Genomic DNA, 22,093 nt, shown 5'->3' on the forward strand with positions numbered 1-22,093 from the left:
ACCCGGGGATTGAACCTCCTGCATTGGCAGGCAGGTTCCTTACCACGGAGCCATCCGAGAAGCCCCATAGCCATGTGCGGATTGGTCTATCATTTAAGGACCTCAGCTTACCTCTGCCTGGGCTCTGGAGTGACCAGTCTTCTGGCACCATGTGGCTGGGTACTTGGATATGTTGAGGGACCCTTGGGTTTGATTGCTTCTTTCTCCTTCACGCTAGACTGCTGCCTGTCTGACCTCTTTGTATGGCAAAACTATTTTGAACGTAATATGTCCTCACAGCCCTGATTGTCTGAGCTGTAGAGTGACGATGGCCTTGAGAGGACACTGTGTTTTGCTGTGTTTTTTCTCTTTCCTCCTTTTCCTGATGCAGGCGGTCTTTATTTGGAAAGCTCTGGGTACAGTGTGTGGCCCACAGTGGCCCGTGCTGTTCTGTCGTGTTCTCTCGTCCATCTATTTACCTTGATAAATATTCTCCTGCACCCACGCTGTCTCCTGTTACTAAGATGTGCAGTGAATGGTAAAGCACTTGCTAAATCTCAAACATGCTGCCTCTCTTTAGACTACAGAGCTTGCTGTGCCGCGGGCACTAATATTATCAAGCCTGGCATCACTCATTCAGTCTGAAGGGCCCCATCTTTCCTTTGATCAGTCACGGCTGGATGGGAGATTTTTGAATCATTTTATTGTTTGACTGCAGCTTTATAGATTCTCTTTCAGGAAGCAGCTCACTTTTCCTCTTTCTTCCTCTGCCCTCTAATTCTTTCTTTGCTTCAGGGGTCCTGGTAGTTCAGGGTCTATGTGTCAAGGCCTTTGGTTAGATTATTTATTTCCCATTCTCTGGTTAGGATAATCCTTGTTCTTAGCAAACACATAAACCCATATGTCAGAGAAGGCAATGGCACCGCACTCCAGTACTCTTGCCTGGAAAATCCCATGGATGGAGGAGCCTGGTGCACTGCAGTCCATGGGGTCACTGAGTTGGACACGACTGAGTGACTTCACTTTCACTTTTCACTTTTATGTATTGGAGAAGGAAATGGCAACCCGCTTCAGTATTCTTGCCTGGAGAATCCCAGGGACGGGGGAGCCTGGTGGGCTGCCATCTGTGGGGTCGCACAGAGTCGGACATGACTGAAGCGACTTAGCAGCAGCAGCAACAAACCCATATGTCTGCATGCTAAGTCACTTCAATCTTGTCTGACTCTGTGAGACCCCATGGACTGCAGCCCATCAGGCTCCTCTGTCCATGGGATGCTCCAGACAAGAATACTGGAGTGGGGTGCCATGCCCTCCTCCAGGGGCTCTTCCCGACCCAGGGCTTGGACCTCTGTCTCTATGTCTCCTGTGTTGGCAGGTGAAGTTTTTTTTTACTGCTAGTGCCACCTGGGAAGTCCACTATAAAATCCACAACCGATGTTAAAAAGTGGTTTCGAGTGACATTATTTCCCTTTAGACTGTCTGGCTTTTAAGGTATGCTTAGATTACCATGAAGATGATGACTTTTAATCAGTGAACTCTTAGAACCGTCCTTTCTGATTCATTGTTTGATAATTTCGGCTGATATGTGGGGTTTTATTTTGGAGGGGGGTCATAAAATGACCATATTTTCAGGAGACCAAAAGCCTTTTTTTTTTTTTAAGGGAAGTAATTTGACCTACAAAAGACTGCAGGTTTAATTAGAGAGATATCCTAGACATGTGCTGCAAATAACCTAAAAAGAGCGGACTCATAATATACATGTAAAGTACTCAGAGAGGCTTCCCAGGTGGCGCATATTCTTTGGTGGTAAAGAATCTGCCTGCCAATGCAGGAGACTCAAGAGGTGCAGGTTCGATACATGAGTTGGGAAGATCCCCTGAGAAGGAAATGGCAACCCACTCCAGTATTCTTACCTGGAAAATCCCATGATCAGAGGAGCCTGGCAGGTCGTCTGTGGGGTCACAAAAGAGTCAGACACGGCTTAGTGACTGAACAAGAAAGTTGCATTACAACGTTGTGTTAGTGTTGACTGTAGAGCACAGTGCATCAGCTGCGTGTGCACACATAGCTCCTTCCTTCTGGACTCCTTCCCAGGTGCCCACAGAGAACTGAACAGCGCTCCCGGTGTGATGCAGTAGCTGTCTATTTTATACACAGTGGAGTGTACGTGTCCATCCGAATCTCCCACCTCTTCCTGTCTCCCCGTTTTATCCCCTTTGGTATCCATGCTTGTTCTCTGCATCTGTCCCTATTTCTGGTTTGCAAATAAGTTGATCTATAACATTTTCGTAGATTCCACATATATGCATTCATATATGAAGTTTTTCTTTTTCTGATTTACTTCACTCTGTTTGACACTCTCTTAAACCAATGCTTTTGCTTTAAAAAAATAAAAAACGGGGAGGACTATTTGAGTTAAATGACTTCCTCTGTGAAAATCAAAAGGAAGTATTTCTTTCCCCCTCTGTAAATCTGCAGTTTTTCAGTGGGGAAAAAAGATAGCAATGCTGACCATTTTCCACTCGTTAGAAGCAAAGCAGGACTTCAAACTCTATTTGAGGGATGACCCCTTTTCAGAAATTAGAGGCGCTGAATTTATTGCCAGCCAGTCATAGCTGTCCATCTGCTAATTTTCTCCACATAGAGGCAGCAGCTGTCATTTCAGAAATGCTACAGTAGATAATAAGATGGGGTGCATTTCATCTTCAAATGCTTAAAACAAATCCCTAGGAAGAGTGACAGCAGTTCCTCCGACTGCATGAATCGCTGATGTCATTAACGCAAAATGCTAAATGGATTTGAAGATTGGAAGAAAATGGATTTGCTTTAAAAGGAGCAGCACTCAAGTTAGGTGTAGTACTTGTTGTAATAATGTGAAATTGCGGAAATCTAGGAACTGCTGAAGCCATAAGCACACACAGAGATACTCTCAAAACCACAGCCACACAGAGAACACTGAATACAAATACATATGGGTTTCCCAAGTTCATGCCACCTAGATAGACCTAAGGAATGCATTACTGTCTCCTCCCCTGAAAAACCAGCAAATTTTTTCCCCAACTAATAGGAGAAAATACTTGCTTAAGTCTCAAATGAGTGTTTCTCCCCAAATCTGCACACCTAGTTGATCTCAGAAGCCATCTTTCCCTTGGTACAATTTAATGGCCTGCTTGGGACTATTCAATAGTCTGTTCAGCAATTTATATTGTTATATCCTTGCATTTTTTTTTCCTTAGACAACATTTTATTTTTTTTATTGGAAATTGCTTTACGACATTGTGTTAGTTTCTGCTATTCAACAAAGTGAATCATCTATACACATACACATGTCCCTCCCCTTTCAGCCTCCCCCACCATCCTGCCCGTCTAGGTCATCGCAGAGCACTGAGCTGAGCTCCTTGTTCTTTATGGCAGCTTCCCTCTAGCTTTCTGTTTAACACATGGTACTGCATATACGTCAATCCTACTCTCCACGTTTGTCTCACCCTCCCCTTCCCACCGTGTCCACACATTCGTTCTCTGAGTCTGTCTCTATTCTTGCCCTGCAAACAGCCTTGTCTGTACCATTCCTTAGATAACTCTCTTTCTCTTCAGTCTGATGCTTTCCACTCTTAAAAGTGTTCAAGTCGGTTTGAATTTAAAAACTAACCACTGCCTCTTGTGTGAGGTTCCCAGTCAAGATTCTTCTCCCTTCCAATTGAAGTGCATACAGTTCTCTGATGATTATTCATAAGGAAAAGTGTAAGGATGAGATAAAGGATGAATGAACATAACCCAAGTGGTGCTTCGCATCCCTGAGCATTATAGTTGAAGATGAAGCTGCAGATACAGATAGAAAGAGAGATTATGCATGCGGATATAGATGTATACATGGCCTGGATGTAGACAGTGGTGGAGAAAGAGTTACATAGTTTCTCCATGGAGATATCTAAAACAGAGATCGTTTCATTACCCGTCAGAATAATCCTGAGAGGTAGGGTAGGAATATCTATATTCTTTTGCATATGACAGTATTGACTCTCAGAAGATCAATCCCCTTATCTGGTGACAAAGCTGAGAAGAGACTCGATCTTTTTAACCAACACTCAGGCTTATTCTGATTGCAGCACAAAGCTCCACCCGCCCCTACATTTTGAAGAACTGTTGTCTAGAACAGTATATCTGCCACTGTAAACCTCTGAGGCTTTTCCTTGTGGACATTGCTCTGAAACTTGATCTCTGTGGCGCAGAAGGAAAGCAGAGGCAGAGAGAGTTGCATGGAATTGCTGGCTACTGGTCACAGAGAAAGCTTGCATTTTTATTGCTACAAACAGCAATACTTTTAAGGGGCCTCCACTGATTTCATTACTTTTGATGTTACAAAGAAAAAAAAGGAAAAAACAGTGTTGATGAGAATCCAGGTCAAGGCAGAATCACAGAGCAGTTAGAGAAAATTCTGAGGCTCTGGGATGTTGTGCTGGCAAGTACCTTGATTTGAGAAAAGAAATTCATTTCAACACAGCAGATAGGCTTAGGAGAAAGTCTGAGACACCAGCTTCTTTCCATTGCTATTTGCTTCTTTCGAAAGATCTGCTTTGTGTTTTATCTTCGTCCTTGGTCACCAGGCAGAAACCCTATTTCTAAATGTCATTGCTATTAAAAAGAGGACGTTTGGGGGGTGTAAAGCAAGAAAAGAATAAAAAGTCATAGAGGAAGATGCAACAAACCTACCATTTCTCAAGTCAAAATATTTTAGTGGTGAAATCGGGATAAATGATTAATCTAAAGATTTTCCATTTCCAGCAAGCTGTAACAGGGGCTGACAAGCAGCTGGAAACTAATATTTAAGATAATTTCAGAAACATGAGATTAAAAAGTGCTGAAAGGAGGAGGCTGAACCTTTTTCCTTCCACCTCCAAGATTTATTGAAAATAGTGTTTTTCTTTGAACATAAAAATTATCTGATTCTACATTTAAATGTTAGTACATTTTTCACTCCAAAGTATTTACTAATACCAGCTCTGACACAGTTTCTATATTTGGGTCTAGATGGTAACAAAGAAACTGTTTCTGTCCCCAGGAAGCTTACAGTTTAACAACAAAGGTGAAAGAAACAAAAATAAGTTGAATAAAAACTGTTGAAAAAGATTCTATGAGAACTCTGAGGATGGTGTTGCAATATATTTAGTAGCAGCAGAACATAAGGGTCTGGGGATCAGGGAAAGTTTCCCTGAAAAACTGACCCCTGAATGTTGAAGAGGTAAGGGATGAAGCTCTGGGGAGTCCTGGCAATGAGACCAGCAGGCACAATTTTTCAGGGAGAGTGGTGTGCAGTTTGATTAAGTTGAAGCACAGAAGGACAAGGGTAGGACATCACTGGTGGCCCAGTGGTAAAGAATCTGTCTGCCAATCCAGGGGACGTGGGTTCCATACTATTGAGCAGCTAAGTCCACGCCCCACAACTGCTGGGCCCACGTGCTGCAGGTACTGAAGCCAGGACACATAGAGCCTGTTCCCTGCAGAGAAGCCACCAGGTCACGAGAAGCTCTCGCACAGCAGTGAAGAACAGCACCCTCTCCCTGCAAAGCAGCAAAGACTCAGGGCGGCCAAAAATAAATAATTAAATAAAAGTATGTTTGGAAAAAGAGAAGGACAAGGGCAGCAGGAGGTGGTAGTAGGGATTGGGGTAGGGAGCTTGGGAGGACTAGCCGACGGAGATGCTGCTCTTCTTCCTCTTAATCTCTGGTACCTTGATTGTCAGCCTATTGAATAAATAACATCTCAGCAGGACTTCTGGCTGCCTCCCTAGAGAAGGGGCGGCCATTGGTAGTCGCTGGTGGACCTGGGCTTTTAAGGTTCCCTTTACCCCCCACCCAGCATCTCAGCTTCCTTCCCTCTGAATGGCAGTCACTGTTCTTGCTAACCAGCTGCATCACCTTTGTAGAGAGACTTGATACTTTCAAATGTGAACATCCTCTTTTCCCCAATAAGGACAAGTATGATTTTTGAACTCATTTCTAGAGCTAATAATCCATGATGATGTCTCTGAAAATGACCCTGCAGCTCTCTGAGTAAATGTCAAGCTTTCTGCGGCATCTATATGGATAGGGTGGAGTTAAAGTGATAGGGGAAAGACCCTATGCTGTTTCTCAGACGGAAACAGACGTGGATGGAAAGCCTAACTCTACGTTATGTGATTTGGCGACATTTATTTAACCATTTCTATAAGTGTCATTGTCTTCACTGGGGTGCCATAATATCCACTTGGCAGAATTATTGGGCCAGCTAGAAAGATCATATGTAACATGCCCAGCATGATATATTGATCTCAACTTATTATTAATAATGATTATTTGTGGCACTGAAGAGTCTAGAGAAATTTATTGAATTTGTTCTCCTCGGAAGTAGGTAGCAGAGAACAATATTTCCCAAACTTCATCTTCAAACTCTGGTGACCCTGACTCAAGTTAAATGCGGTTTCCAGTTCTTTGGGGAGCTGTGAATAATCACGACACAGTGGGATCTGCATCTTTCTGGGCATCTTCAAAGGATGCCAATTGAGCAGAAGTCAGAAGGAAGTCGGATTCATTAGTTTAATTGTTTGTCTTTTCAAGCTTTATTTTCTCAAGTTATTTTCCTCTAAATGTGTATTTATTTGCTTGTTGTTTGTTCCCGCAGTCACAGATGCTCACTGAGAGGGGAGGACTTGAACAGACAATGGCTGTCTCCCAGCGCTCATCTGCAGCCCACAATCTACCATGCCAAAGGACTCCTCCACTACCTGGGCAGCATCGGTCGGAGACCCACGGTGAGTCACTTCCTTCTGCGTCCACACTCTTGGCTGGCTCCTTCCACCTTCCGGGGACAGAAGCCAGGGAGAAAACCAGACACAAGCCCAAGACCTGTGTATGCCAAGCTGTGAGGGGGCATATTCATTTCCTGAGGCTGACATAGCAGAACACCACAACTGTATAGATTAAAGACAACAACAACAGCAGTCTATGTTTCACATTTCTGGAGTCTAGAAGTCTGGAAATTAAGATGTCAGCAGCCCCTAATGTCTCCAAAGACTCTGGGAAAGAAGCCTTCATTGCCTCGTCCTAGCTTCTGGTGATTGCCAGCAGTCCTTAGCATCCTTGGCGTGTGGGAGCACAAGCCTCTGTCTTCAGAGGGCCATCTTCACTCTCTGTGTGTCTGTGTTCAAATTTCTCTTTTCTTAGCATAGCAGTCCCTGGACTAATGTGTACATGCTCAGGCATGTCTCACTCTTTGTGACCCCGTGGACTGTAGACCACCAGGTTCCTCTGTCTGTGGGATTTCCCAGGGAAGAACACTGGAGTGGGTTCCTCTTTCCTTCTCTAGGGGACCTTCCCAACACAGGAATCAAAGCTGTATCTCCTATATCGGCTGGCAGATTCTTTACCACTGAGCCACCTGGGAAGCCCACAGTGAAGCAGGGCCCACCTAATTCAGTATGGGCTCCTCTTAACTTGGTTACATCTGCAAAGAATCTTTTTCCAAATAAAGTCACATACATAGGTACTGGGAATTACAGATTGAGTGTATCTTTTTGGGAAACCATTTAACTGACAACAAGAGCAAACCAGGAGTTCAATATTCATTGCTGAAAACTGGGCAAATAATTGTATTTCATCCCATTTCCTGGGTCTTTAGTTTTTTTTTTTTTCCAGTTATTCATCAATAAAGAAAATGTATATGTCTTATGATATAGTAAAATATTCTCTAGATGTTCAGATTCATATTCAACTAGTACTTATTAAGTTCCAAAGATGATTCTATCACCGTTCTAGGCACTTTCATACGTAGGCTTTCCTCTCGAGCTTACAGTAAATGAGCAACCAATGAAAAACAACATTCAGAGGCTTAGGCTCAAGATAAGATAGGAGGTAATACTAGCCATGTAACTGTATGAAAATAATCATTTATGGGCTACAAACTATGAACATATCTATCTGCAAAAGTGCAGAGGGCATATTGTACAGATTTAGAGTGCTTACCTCATGGAAGGAGCTTAAAACTAATTTGCAGAAGCTCACACATGGACCAATTCAAACAATCATCTCCACCATTAACCACTTTTTGACCATACACTATATGATTAAAACAGTGGCACATTCAATGAGTATCTGGTGAAACAATGGATGAATGTCTAATTTAGAAGCTGACTTGAACCTCAAAAACATTAACAGGTCAGATGATTTCCCTGGCATCACCAGGAAGTAGACTTGATCTGGCTTTCTACCCGGGAACCCCTTCTCTCTTCATCACTTACTCTTTGAGGGATATGTTAAGTCCAGTGTCTGCTCCCAGGGCAGTTGCGTGGACAATGCTTAATTCTCCATCTATGACGTGTGATCACAGGGAGAATGTTGCCAGACAAGGACGCTCCCCTGAGCCACTGGGGTTTTTATCAAGGGTCGTTATAGATTGGCTGCGCTGGGTCTTTGTTCCTGCTGCGAAGGCTTTCTCTAGTTTCGGCAAGTGAGGGCTACCCTCTAATTGCAGAGTTCGGGCTTCTCACGGTGGCGGCTTCTCTCGTTGCAGAGCATGGGCCCTAGCTGCATGTGCTTCAGTGGTTGTGGCACGTGAGCTTAGCTCCTCCGAGACATATTGGGATCTTCCTAGACAAGGGATCAATCCCTTATCCCCTGCATTGGCAGGTGGGTTCTCAACCACTGAGCCACCAGGGAAGTCCTCAGGAGTCATTTTGTAGCCTTGGTGTCCACGTGGCTAATCTTAGTTAGTCTCCAGGCTCTTCAGAGGTCAAGCTGACACTTTGTGGCTCAAGAACCCCACCATATTTCACGTGGCATAAACCTTCTAACGTGGCCCAAGGTCCCAGGTAAAGAAAGACACTCTTATCTATCAGGATATTCCGCAGATGTCAAGGTGAGCTCCCAAGAGCCAGTCCAGGGTCAGACCTTTCTTTGGAGAATATAGGGTTTACATGCTTCAGGCTTGTTGAGTCAGTGCTTTATTGCGAAAGGACAAAGCACATGCTTTTCCCTTAAGAACACTTATTCTACACTGGTCAAAATGTGCCATGTTTTCATGCTAATTCTCCATCCAAGGAGACACTGTAACCTGCTGTCTACCCTCTGGAAGTAACTTCATGGCCTGCATGTGTGTGCTCAGTCCTGTCCAACTCTGCCCCATGAGCTGCAGCCTGCCAGGCGCCTCTGCCCATGGACTTTTCCAGGCAAGAATACTTGAGTGGGTTGCCATTTTCTACTCCAGGGGATCTACCCAACCCAGGTATTGAACCTGTATCTCCTGCATTGGCTTGGATTCTTTCCCACTAGCACCACTTGGAAAGTCCCTACCCGGGGCCTCATGCACAGCAGAGCCCCAGTCTTGAAGTCAAGATCTTGAAAAGTATGTCTCTCTAAGTAGGAAGCCTCAGCCTCTGGGAGGAGAGAGAGAGAGAGACGTACAGAAAAAGAGTTTCCACCCTGATACGCATTTTAAGCATACACACATTCCATCCGTAACAAACAGGATTCCTCTCCGCTCTGACAACCTCTAATTGAAGAGCAGAACATTTATTTTAAAGCATGGTAGGTGAAAGCCTTGTTTAAAAATATAAATAAACATTAATTAACTGTAAACATGACAGTCACAGATTCGTTTCCTGCTGGGACCATCTGAGAGGTGGGTGAGAAACAGCTGAGCACTAGATGCCGCTTGAAGCATTACAAAGCTCCCCCTTAGGCCCAACATCACCTTTCAGTTACCTGTGTGGCTATATTTAAGCAGCCTCCTGCTGAGGGCAGAAGCACTGTCACTCACTCAGTACTCAGGCCTGTCCTTTACTTGGAAGTCTTCCACTGAGCCAAGATTGTCTCCTGAGCTACATGGTTGTAGATTAACAGTAACTCCACACAAGCACTGACTCTTATGGAAATATTTCTCAAAGCATTAGGAAGCCCATTTCTGGTGGTTAGCAGGTTCTACCTGCTCTAGATGGTACTGAGACATTTGCATATTGGCAGGTAGAATGATATAAACTCCTGGGACTAATGAGAATGCAGGAGAGGTGGAGAAAGCAATGTCATGATACTTCTGGAGCTTGCAAAAGACCAGACACTTCATTCAGTTTATAAGCAATACATCCCTCTACACATATTGTTTCATCCATTCACCGATTCATCCATCTACCCTTCCATCCATTCCTTCATCCATCTATCCATCCACCCAACTTTTTATCCATCCATCCATCCATCTATCCATCCATCCACCCATCCATCCATCCATCCAGGCAGTCATCCACTTGTATACTCATTTACATCATGGGTGTAATAATTGTGCCAGGTGCCAGAAGGTACCTTTTCTTTAAGGAGTTGTATAATTTCTTTGGCAGAAAGTGAAGTCCAGTCTGTGAAGAAACCCATGTAGTAGAGAATGAAACAAAGTTTTTCAGTAAAAACTGAAACCAAGGTTCCTGTGAGTTGTAGGAACACAAATGAGGGCTTGAGTAACTTTCCCTTCAGTTCAGTTCAGTTCAGTCACTCAGTCGTGTCCGACTCTTTGCGACCCCATGAATCGCAGCACTCCAGGCCTCCCTGTCCATCACCAACTCCTGGAGTTCACTCAGACTCATGTCCATCGAGTCAGTGATGCCATCCAGCCATCTCATCCTCGGTCGTCCCCTTCTCCTCCTGCTCCCAATCTCTCCCAGCATCAGAATCTTTTCCAATGAGTCAACTCTTCCAGTGAGGTGGCCAAAGTACTGGAGTTTCAGCTTTAGCATCATTCCTTCCAAAGAAATCCCAGGGCTGATCTCCTTCAGAATGGACTGGTTGGATCTCCTTGCAGTCCAAGGGACTCTCAAGAGTCTTCTCCCTTAAGGTTATGAAAATGCTAGAGACTGAAGATACCATTTGAGTTGTACTTGAATGATGACTAAAGGTTTTTCTTGCACTAACAATAAACTAGTAGAGAAACATTCTTTCTTTCAAGGTCTACAGGACTGATTATGGACTCTTTTATATTCTTCCTTGCGAAATTGAAGACTTGGTGGGTTTTCTGTGTTTGAAGGTCACTAGACGGAGCAAAAGAAAGGAAGTTCTTATTAACTAATGGCATAGCTCTCACATCACACTTATCTTATGTTCCCTTTCCTATTGTCCTGAACTTCCATTTTATGTCTCTCTTGTTTGTTAGAAGATAAGGAAATATGCTGCAGATGTTGGATCCAAAAGCCCAGAAACACACACTATTGGCATATTCATACACTGGAATACAATTCAACAATAAAAACTTAAAGACAGTAGCAATAACTACAGATATACTCAACAACACAGACCAATTTCAGGAACATGTTTAGTGAAATAAGTTAGACATTAAGAAGTACATATTCCATGCTTCTATTTATACAAAGTTTAAGATGAGTAGACCAGAACAGTGGTTTCCTCTAGAAGGGGATTAAATCAGAGGGCCAGGAGGGAACTTTGACTCAAAACTCTTTCAAGTTCTGTGCTTGTACATACTGCCATTTCCATTTATTTTAGAATTAACAAAATCAAAGCAAAGTCACAGAGCTTTGAAATGTAGCTAGGAGATAAAGGAGGATGTTCAAAGTAAAATTGACCAGCACAAAGGCATGTGAGTCAATCTAGAGAAGATTATCTTTGCCAGAACAGAGTAGAGGGGCTGAGAAGATTTGTTAGAAATCAGAAGGCTCCAGTCAGAGAAAAGGTATGTAAGTGGAGAAGCCCAGAAGAGCAGACAGCCTTTACAATCAACTAATAGGAGGCATTGAAATGTTCATCTTCAGGAGCTCCACACAGGGGTCAGGAAACATGTCGCCCTGGGGCAGTAGGACATGGCTTGGGGGAGAAGAGGAAAGCTCAGGCTCCAGCAAGCTCCGAGGAACCTAGGCCAGCAGTGTCTCCTGAAGGGCTGTGTTGTAGCTGCCTGGTCTCTGTCCTGCTGCAAAGCATCTGGGCTTCAGAATTAGGAGAGGTATCAGTTTCTATCCCCTTGGCGCTTGCTGTGTGCGTGCGTGCGTGCGCAGTCATGTCTGACTCTTTGAGATCCCATGCGCTGTAGCCCGCCATGCTCCTCCATCCATGGGACTTCTCAGACAAGAATTTGAATGCGTGTTGGTAAAGAGATTGCAGTGCTCCGTGAGCAGCTCATTGATTTCCATTTACCACTCACACAAAATAGGCTGCCTTCTACCAGGGGATAGGGAGGGCGTATTTGGGGTTTATCCTTCTCTGGGGCCCAATGAAACAGAACTTTCAGCTACTAACATTATTTTGCTGGTCTTATTCTGTCCCTCTGGCATATGTTTTTAGTTCATCAGCTTCTTTTTAAAAAAGGCACGAAAGTAGAGGAAAAGAAGAAATGGCATGTCCCTTTCTAAATCCTTGTCTCCAAGGACCTAAAGGTACGCTGTACACACAATTTATTTTATCTCCACTTTATTCTTCAGAAGTAGCAGAGGAACATGTGTTACAGTTACTTATTTTCTTTGACTCAGGCTAAGGTACTGAATCTAGAATTCTCCTGTTTTTGTATTCGAGGATAAAGTAGGGGGGAAAAAAATCCCCATACCAAAAAGGAAACAAGCAACAGAAAATATGGAGGTCCTGGGTAAAAAAAAAAAAAATAATAATAATAATTTGATCCCATATTTTTTTATTTAAAATTGTTCCCGCGCTACCAGAATAAAGATTAAGTATTGAGTGGCTGTGTGCTAGTCATTTAACCTCCTTTAACTTTAGCAATACTAAGTTGAACCTCATTTGTAAATTTGAATGAAAGCCTCCTTTCAGGAATTTTATACTGATTAAACATGTATGTCATGAACCTTAACAGTGTGACCGGCACATATCAAACATTTAAATAAACCGCAGAGATTAAAATCATTATTAGTTCCTAGAATGGTGCTACATCCAAACAAAGCCACATTTTAGACTGCGTGATGTTGCAATAATGTGCATGGGCTTTGTCAATGTAATTGAGCTATTTTAGAAAGAAGGACATTATAATACATAACTCTGGAATGGCAGAAAACTTCCAGCAGCATTTTATAATATTTAATAAAGGGTCCCGCTGTGAGAAATCTCATAACCCATTAGTTACTGATGCCTTCTGCTGAGTTAAATGGGAAAAATTTCACCCCAAATTAGCCACTGGAGGTGGACAAAGCTGATGTGTAAGTAAGGCTGCTTTTCTAAGATCGTGTTGGAACTTTGACCCATAACGGCCCAATTTAAGTGAAAATCTCTCACTCTAGGAAAGAGAAAAGAGCATCAGATGCTCTTTCAGCTGTGTTTGTGTATTTGCTCAGTCCTATCCAACACTTTGTGACCTCGTGGACTGTAGCCCACCAGGCTTCTTTCTCTGTCCCTGGAGTTCTCCAGACAAGAATACCGGAGTGGGCTGCCATTTCCTCTTCCAGGGGATCTTTCCGACCCAGCGATCAACCCTGCATCTCTTGCGTCTTTTGCATTGGCATGCAGGTTCATTACCAGCTGAGTCACTGGGGAAGCCAACCCTCACCCTCACCTTGCCTCTTTTAGGTATTGATAGGAATAAATTCTGCACATGCCCCCTGCGGTTAGCCTCAGACATGAATGGTGTTGCTGACAACTCAGATGAATCCCTTGCTAAGAAGAGATCATGCCTGTCAGTAAAAGGACTGGGAAATCTGGTCTTGCAAACAGGGTTCTTGGATAACTAAGCATGCCACTGATAGCATTTCTCTCCTAGAGAGGTTTACTCCACTGAAGAACCTGGGCTGAATGTTGTCTGCAAAGCATTGTACTCGGGCTGGAATCTCCAGGGCTACAGTGAGACTTGTTTGGTTTAATTGGAAGCATCGTGGTTTTGGATTTCCATCACATTCCCCAGCATTAGCCTCCTTCGAGCTTCAGCCTCACCTTCATTTTCTTGTGGCAAGGGTATAAATTATGTGGAGGTCTTGCTGCCAGGAAGCAGGAACAAGACCCAGATGTCAGGAATGGAAAACACAGCAGCTTAAAGCTGGCAGACAGAGCAGTAAACAGTCAGGAACAGCGGAGCCATGGGGGTTGGGGAATGGCTAGGAGAGATGGGCTCGAGATGACAGGAGAGTAACCCCTGGAACAAGGTGCCCAATTAGCTTATAGAGGACCCAGGGTGGGACGAAGGAATGGAGGGCGAGATGGTGGAGGTGTGTGAGCAGCATAGTAATGGGGCCCTCAACAGCCTCTTTGCTGAGCAAGAAATGATGGAACACACGTTTGCATGAATTAAATTAACCTTGCAATTTAGCTCAGACAGGAATTCATTGGAAAAGGTACTAGGGAGACGCATGGGAGTCTGATTTCAAAATCGTAATCCAATCCACAGTATACACTTTGCTGATGAAGGAAGTGAGGCACAAGGGAATCAGTTTAGCTCAGGGTGAACAAGTGTAAAACTAACCACACTGGCTCAAAGAAAACAAAACTTAACTAAACGAGAGCTTCAAATCCACATCTCTCCCAAGTTCCTTGCCTTGGGGAAAAGCACATCATATTGCCTATTTACGTAATCTGAAAATTTAGGTATCATTCTTAACCTCTTCCTCACTGAGCCTGTGAATCCATTTAGTCTCTAATTCCTATAGATTTTACTTTCTTACTCTCTCACCAAACATCCTTTCTATCCATACTTACATTTTCTCCCGTAAAGTAAGTGTTTGCCATCTCTTGTGCCTGGTCTCAGGCCCTGCAATTCATTCTTTGTTGTTTTCTGTTAGTTGTTTTGAAGTGGATGATTTATAAAGTCTGTATTGAATTTGTTACAATAGTGCTTCTTTTTTTTTTTTTTTTCATTTAAAAAAAATGTTTTGGTTTCACGGCCCTCAGGCATGTGGGATCCTAGCTCCCCATCCAGGGATTGAACTCACACACCCTGCATCAGAAGGTGAAATCTTAACTACCAGGCCACCAGGGAAAGTCACTTTGCTCAGTCGCATCCCATTCTTTGTGACCCCATGAAACTAGCCCGCCAGGCTCCTCTGTCCATGGAATTCTCCAGGCAAGAGTACTGGAGTGAGTAGCCAGTCCCTTCTCTAGGGGATCTTCCTGGATTAGGGATTGGACCTGGGTCTTCTGCATTGCAGGCAGGTTCTTTACCATCTGAGCCACTAGGGATGCCCCCTGCCAGGGAAGTCCTCCTGCAGTTCCTTCTTACTCCAGTTCTGGTGACCTGAGCGCATGACTCCTCTTTCACGATGCTTGTATGGCTCCTTCCCCACCTTTGGGAAAATGCCCAAACATCCTGCAATGATAAGTGTGCACATCAGGGATGTGATCACTGCCCACCTCTGCCTGTCCCCAGGGTCCACTCTGTTTCACTCTATAGCCTTCTTCTTAGTGATTGCAGTTCTTCATGTGCATAGCCATTTCTCATTTTCCCATTTGCCTGGACAGCTCTCATTCAGTGGAGCTCATCTTAGGTATCACCCCCTAAAGAATCCCACCACATCATGCACTTTAGGGGTGCCATTCCTTAGAGTGCATGGTGGGAGACATCCCAGGAGTTGTACAGCTTGTCCTTATTTGGGTTCCCACAGGAACTGTGTGTCTTTCTCCTCTGACAGTAATATGTTCACCTATTGTGGTGCTGGAGAAGACTCTTGTGAGTCCCTTGGACTAAGGAGATCAAATCAGTCAATTCTACAGAAATCAACCCTGAATATTCACTGGAAGGACTGATGCTAAAGCTGAAACTCCAGTACTTTGGACACCTGACGCAAAGAGCCAACTCATTGGAAAATAACCTGATGCTGGAAAAGATTGAGGGCAGGAGGAGAAGGGGGCGACAGATGGTTGGATGGTATAATTGATTCAATGGACATGAATTTGAGCAAACTCTAGGAGATAGTGAAGGAGAGAGAAGCCTGGCATGCTGCAGTCCCTGGGGTCGCAAAGAGTAGGATACGACTTAGCAACTTAACAGCAACATTCACTTGTGGGATCATCCCAGTAAAACAGCTCCTGGAAAAGGCAATATCGACCTAAAAAGTGTTTTAAAACATTAAGTCTGGATGAGAGCAAACCCGGGTTCGATTATTTGCTCACATACTTAACAGCAGTGTGAACTTGAGCAAGCCTAGGCAAGTTACTTTTTTCCCCTGCAATTAAGTTTTCAGCTACAAAATAGGAGATAATTATAGCACCTACTTCATCATGAGATAATCTATATTAAATGTTTAGCACAGTATCTGAATCATTGTAAGTCTCCAATAAACTACTGTTGTTCTTGTCATTGTTATTGAGGGCAGTATTGCCTTATATTAAAATTTTAATTTCTCCTGCCACAGTGCAGGCATCCAGCAAATATTTGTTGAATCCAGTTGATGAATAAGCAAGATAGGGCCATTTATTAATGCATGGATATTAGAGTGTCATGACTGGGCACATTTCCCACTTACCTATTACAGATTTTTACTGAAAGGAAGTAGACGAGTATTAAGTCATCCAATCGGAAAGAAAAAAGCTTCCTTAACTGAAATAACTTGATAATTTGTCTTGTAATTGCCCCCCTGCAATGTAGAGCAACACATGTTTCCTATAACTAATGTGCCTTTATTTTTAGGGATGTCATTTGAGCAATAAGTAGATCAATGTCTCCATCTCCTTTATTTTCAATCTTGAGGGGCCACTAGAACTCCTAGGGCAGAGCAGAGCTCATTCCAACAGGTGAAGAGGTCTATAATTTATCATTTATGTCAGCTTTCAGAATCTGAAGGATCAGAAAAAAATATAATTATTTTTTTCCAGTTGAGTTCAGCAGCTAAGGAGCACCTGTCACCACAGAGGCATAGCTTCTGGTTCAACTGAGAAATCTGTTGCTAAGACACAGTCCTAATCTGTTTGCACACTTTTCATGGGAATGGTGGGTGTTTATTCACAGGGAGAAACTGAGGCGTGAGAGATAAAACTTGGTGGGAAGTTCATGATGGCAGAGGATTAAACCTTGAACAATTATTTGATTGGTTCCTCTAGAGGCTTTCAAAGCATGGCCCCAGGTCCAGTGGCATTAGTGTCACCTGGGGTTGTTAGATATGTTAGGAACACCTGGGTCCCACCCAGGCTTGCTTCAGTAGCCACATTGCTGGGGAGTGGACCACCGTCTATGATGCAACCAGTCCTCCAGATTATTCTGTTGCTTCGTGGCATGTCAGACCCTCTGCTCTAGACTCGAGATCCATGCAGTGGGTCTAAACCCTGGCTGCACATTTAGAAAAACCTGGGAAACTTTTAACAATCCCATCACCTTGGTGTCACTGCAGACCAATTAAATCAAAATCTCTGGAGGTGGGCTCCAGGCATTGATATTTTTACAATCTCCTTAGGAGATTCCAGTGCACAGACAGGATGGGGAAGCACTGGCCTAGGGGATTTTTTTTTTTTTTTTTTTTTTTGCAAACAATGGAAACCTGCTTAAGTAAACCAAGGTGGCAATTTTAAACAAGTCGAATAAGGGCTAACCAGAGCTGGAAAATACCCAAACCCTAGACACTTCTGTGAGTCTCTCATTTTCCCCTTCTGCGGGCACATTTTCTGGTTTCTGCTTTTCTCTGCACATTTGCCTAATCATCTCAGCCTTTACAACCCAACTTATTCTGCTCATTCACTGTTTCTCCGCTGCTTTTTCGTTATTTTTGTCTTGTCATTGGACCAACTCCCCTCCTCGCAACTCTGTATGGAACACCCACAGCTCAATGATGTCTAGAAGCTGGAGAGATTTTATTTTCTCCTAAGATTTTAACTTGAAACTATGAGTCAAGGATTCCTCCCTCCCCCCAATAATAAAATTCCTTTTTTTTTTTTTTGAAGAGGAAAAAAAAAAAAAACCTAAAATACTTCTCTGCTAACAGGAAATTCACAATGCAATAAAAAAATTTCCCCCAATAAAATAGTAGCTTTTTGAAGAAAAAGTAAAAGTTAAAGCGCTAGTCTCTCAGTTGATCCCAACTCTTTTTGACTCCGTGGACTGTAGCCTACCAGGCTCCTCTGTCCACGCAGTTCTCCAGGCAAGAATACTGGGCTGGGCAGCCATTCCCTTTTTCCAGGGCAGTCTTCCCCACCCAGGGGTCAAATCCAGATCTCCCGCAAGGCAGGGAGATTCTTCACCTTCTGAGCTACCAGGGAAGCCCAGTAGCTTCCTCTTATTTACAATTAAGAGAGAGGGGGGAGAAGAGAAAGAAGGTAAATTTATCAAGAATATCTTCAAGTCCTTTAGTTCTTAAAACTCTCACCTCACGGATGACCCCAACCACCTTGACTCCAGATATCGGTCCTGACATCTCTGCATTCTTCCCTGCTTACATAGCCCATCAACTACCACACCTTATCAGTTTTGACCTACTCTTCAAGAATTAGCTTTCATCTTCTCCCATTATGACTGAGACCATCTACCTATTTGCCCTTTTTATCTTTCTTGCATATGTGTGTTTATTTATGGCTCCCTGCATGCACCCTGCATGTTCCGGGTCATTCCTGGTATCAACAGCTTCTTACTCAATCAGTAAAATAAAGCACTTGATCAGATACCAGAAAACAGGCTCATCTCATCTAACTTCTCAACCAACAACATTGTTGATAGCAATTTATCTGGCCTTAGCTAAAATATTTCCAGAGAACAGAAGTTTTTAAAAGTGTGACACTGCATTGCAGGACATCTATAGCCACTGAAAGTTATTTCTTGCTGATACTAAATATTCAGCAACTGAAATCTAGTTCCTTGGTACATATTCTCCTTCCTTTTGCCTTCCTCTGCCATTTGAAATGATAGCAAGCATATTTATTCATGCTCCAGATGGGAGAATTTATAAATTTGGAGGGCTACTCTAGACCCTACTGACCTTTTTTCCCCCTAGGGTAAGTAAGCATCTCCAGTGTTGTTAGTTGATCTGTGTTTATGTGTGCATTAATGCTAAGTCCCTTCAGTCGTAGCCCACCAGGCTCTCTGTCCATGGGACTGTCCAGGCAAGAATACTGGAATGGGTTGCTATGCCCTCCTCCAGGGCATCTTCCTGACCCAGGAACTGAAACCCAGGTCTCTTATGTCTCATGGATTGGCAGGTGGATTCTTTACTGCTAGTACCACCTGGGAAGCCTGATCTGTGTTTATAAACATTCCCATTTCCCTGACTTTCTGATTTCAATTTACTGAGGCATCCTAGCTTATTTTAAAATGCTACACTCAGAAGTGAAAAACACTGTATTAGATATAAATTGACCAGTAGTGAGGTACATCAGACTGATTGCTCTCCTAATGTATGACCACTTTAACTTCTCCAGAAGCAATTTATGATTAATTTTGACATCCATGGCTACTGGTTCATTTTGAGCAAACTGTCATTTAAAACCTACTGCTAAGCTGAATGTCTCTTTCCTTTTGCCGCTGTTTGCATCTAACTGTAGGAGATGCATTTATTCTACTTTAAGCATTTCAATTTCTACGAATTCGGCTCCTTTTGCCACTTATAATTTCCGCTCTTCCTTGTTTACTGTGCTTTCATTGATCCAAGGTCATTATTACTCTCTGTGCATGTGTGTGTAGCAGCTTCAGTTGTGTCCAACCCTTTGTGACCCCGTGGACTATAGCCCTCCAGGCTGCTCTGTCCATGGGATTCTCCAGGCAAGAATACTGGAGTGGGTTGCCATGCCCTCCTCCAGGGGATCTTCCTGACCCAGGGATTGAACCCATGTCTCTTATGTCTCCTTCATTTGCAGGCAGGTTCTTTACCACTAGCACCAACTAAGAATCCCATTCTTCCCTCAGTTCAGTTCAGTTCAGTTCAGTTGCTCAGTCGTGTCCGACTCTCTGCGACCCCATGAATCGCAGCACTCCAGGCCTCCCTGTCCATCACCATCTCCCAGAGTTCACTCAGACTCACGTCCATCGAGTCCGTGATGCCATCCAGCCATCTCATCCTCTGTCGTCCCCTTCTCCTCCTGCCCCCAATCCCTCCCAGCATCAGAGACTTTTCCAATGAGTCAACTCTTCCCATGAGGTGGCCAAAGTACTGGAGCTTCAGCTTAAGCATCATTCCTTCCAAAGAAATCCGGGCTGATCTCCTTCAGAATGGACTGGTTGGATCTCCTTGCAGTCCAAGGGACTCTCAAGAGTCATCTCCAGCACCACAGTTCAAAAGCATCAATTCTTCAGCGCTCAGCCTTCTCCACAGTCCAACTCTCACATCCATACATGCCCACAGGAAAAACCATAGCCTTGACTAGATGGACCTTTGTTGGAAAAGTAATGTCTCTGCTTTTGAATATGCTATCTAGGTTGGTCATAACTTTTCTTCCAAGGAGTAAGAGTCTTTTAATTTCATGGCTGCAGTCACCATCTGCAGTGATTTTGGAGCCCCCCAAAATAAAGTCTGACTCTGTTTCCACTGTTTCCCCATCTATTTCCCATGGAGTGATGGGACCAGATGCCATGATCTTCGTTTTCTGAATGTTGAGCTTTAAGCCAACTTTTTCACTCTCCACTTTCACTTTCATCAAGAGGCTTTTTAGTTCCTCTTCAGTTTCTGCCATAAGGGTAATGTCATCTGCATATCTGAGGTCTCAATTCTGTATCATTAGCAAATTTGACAAGCACCTTCAGTTACCTACCCTGCGTACTTAACTTATTACATAAAGACTACATTTCTAGAAACTAAGGAACAAATGTGAGGAAATACCTCAATGAAATTCTGGAACTTCTGTCTCTTTGAAACACAGACGTGTGTATGCATCCTATTTTAATGTTAAGTACACAGAATACACCTCTACAGCTTGATAAATTCTCACAAAATGAACATAGCATGTAACTGTCAAGCAAACCAAGAGACGGAACACCACACACAACCCAGACACGAGGCCATAATGTAATGTCCTCCTGCCCTCAAGTACAGACATTATTCTCACTTCTTTCAGCGTAATAGTTTTGCTGAATGATTTTTGAATGTCATATAAAGGAAATCATACGGTTGTGCTCTTTCATATCTAGCTTGTTGTTCCATTCTCAGTCCTGGATGCTATTTTGTTCAATGATTATAGCACAATTTATTAATCAGTTCTACTGCTTACAGATTTAGGCTATGAAAAATAGTGCTGCTGTGTATAGGTTGGCCAAAATTTCTGTTTAGGTTTTTTCCTTAAGATGGTACAGAAAAACCCGAACGAACTTTTTGTTCAACCCAATATATTCTTGCTATCTTCTCATGCCCAATGCATGCATTTCTGTTGGGCAGGTTCTAGAATAAGTGTATATTCAGCTTTAGAAGACATTGCCAAATTGTTTTCTATAGTAGTGATATGGCAACATAGTCCCACAGGCTGGGTTCAAGAGTTCCACTTCCACTGTTTTCTTTTCATGATGTTAGGAGTCTAATAACACATTAGATGCAGTCGCATCTCACTGTGGTTTTATATTTCCTTGATATTGACTGAGGCTGATTACATTTTCATTTGCTTAACAGCCATTTGGAACTTCTTTTTTTGTCCGTTTAAAATTTGAGTTGCTTTTTTCTTATTGATACGTGTATACATTCTCGATGAATCATTTGTTGGATATATACACTGCACATATATTGTTTCACTCTTTGGTTTGCCTTTTCACATTTCTCCTGGTGTTTTTGCTTCAGAAGAAATTCTCAATGAATGTATCTAGTTTTTTAAATGTTTTTATTTATTTTTAGTTCTTATTTTCGTCCTCATTAAGAACTCTTTCCCAACTCCAAGGTCATACATAGTAACCTATGTTTCCCTCAAGTGACTTTATTATTTTATCTTCCATGTTAGAATCTATAATAATTTATGTGGATACTTATGAGGATAAATATTTACTTCTATTTTTCTATATATTTTACATGGGAATTCAAGCCTCCTAAAACCGTCCTTTCCCACTGTATCAGTGTGTGAACTCTGTCATGAATCAAGTGACGTGAGACTCTCCTTGGAATATCTACTTTTCTCTATTGATCAATTTATGTATTATTTTACCAATAATAATGTCTGTTATTCTTATGAGTTTCATGCTTTTATGCTATTTTAAATACTGTTTCCGAGGTTTTTTTGTCATTCACAGAGTCAAAGGTTTTCGTGTAGTCAATGAAATAGAAGTTAAGTAA

The 22,093-nt window shown here is 42.9% G+C and overlaps 1 protein-coding gene across 1 annotated transcript in view; it reads left to right on the forward strand.

Moving 5' to 3' along the window:
- AGBL1 (AGBL carboxypeptidase 1) overlaps window positions 1-22,093 on the forward strand; it is a 692,160-nt gene that overhangs the window by 509,836 nt on the left and 160,231 nt on the right. The window contains exon 19 of the mRNA XM_069559284.1: window positions 6,637-6,766. Within this exon, the coding sequence (XP_069415385.1) occupies window positions 6,637-6,766 (130 nt within the window). The remainder of the gene's footprint in view (window positions 1-6,636; window positions 6,767-22,093) is intronic.

Source organism: Ovis canadensis, chromosome 18 (assembly GCF_042477335.2).
Source record: "Ovis canadensis isolate MfBH-ARS-UI-01 breed Bighorn chromosome 18, ARS-UI_OviCan_v2, whole genome shotgun sequence".
Taxonomy (NCBI): Eukaryota; Metazoa; Chordata; class Mammalia; order Artiodactyla; family Bovidae; genus Ovis; species Ovis canadensis.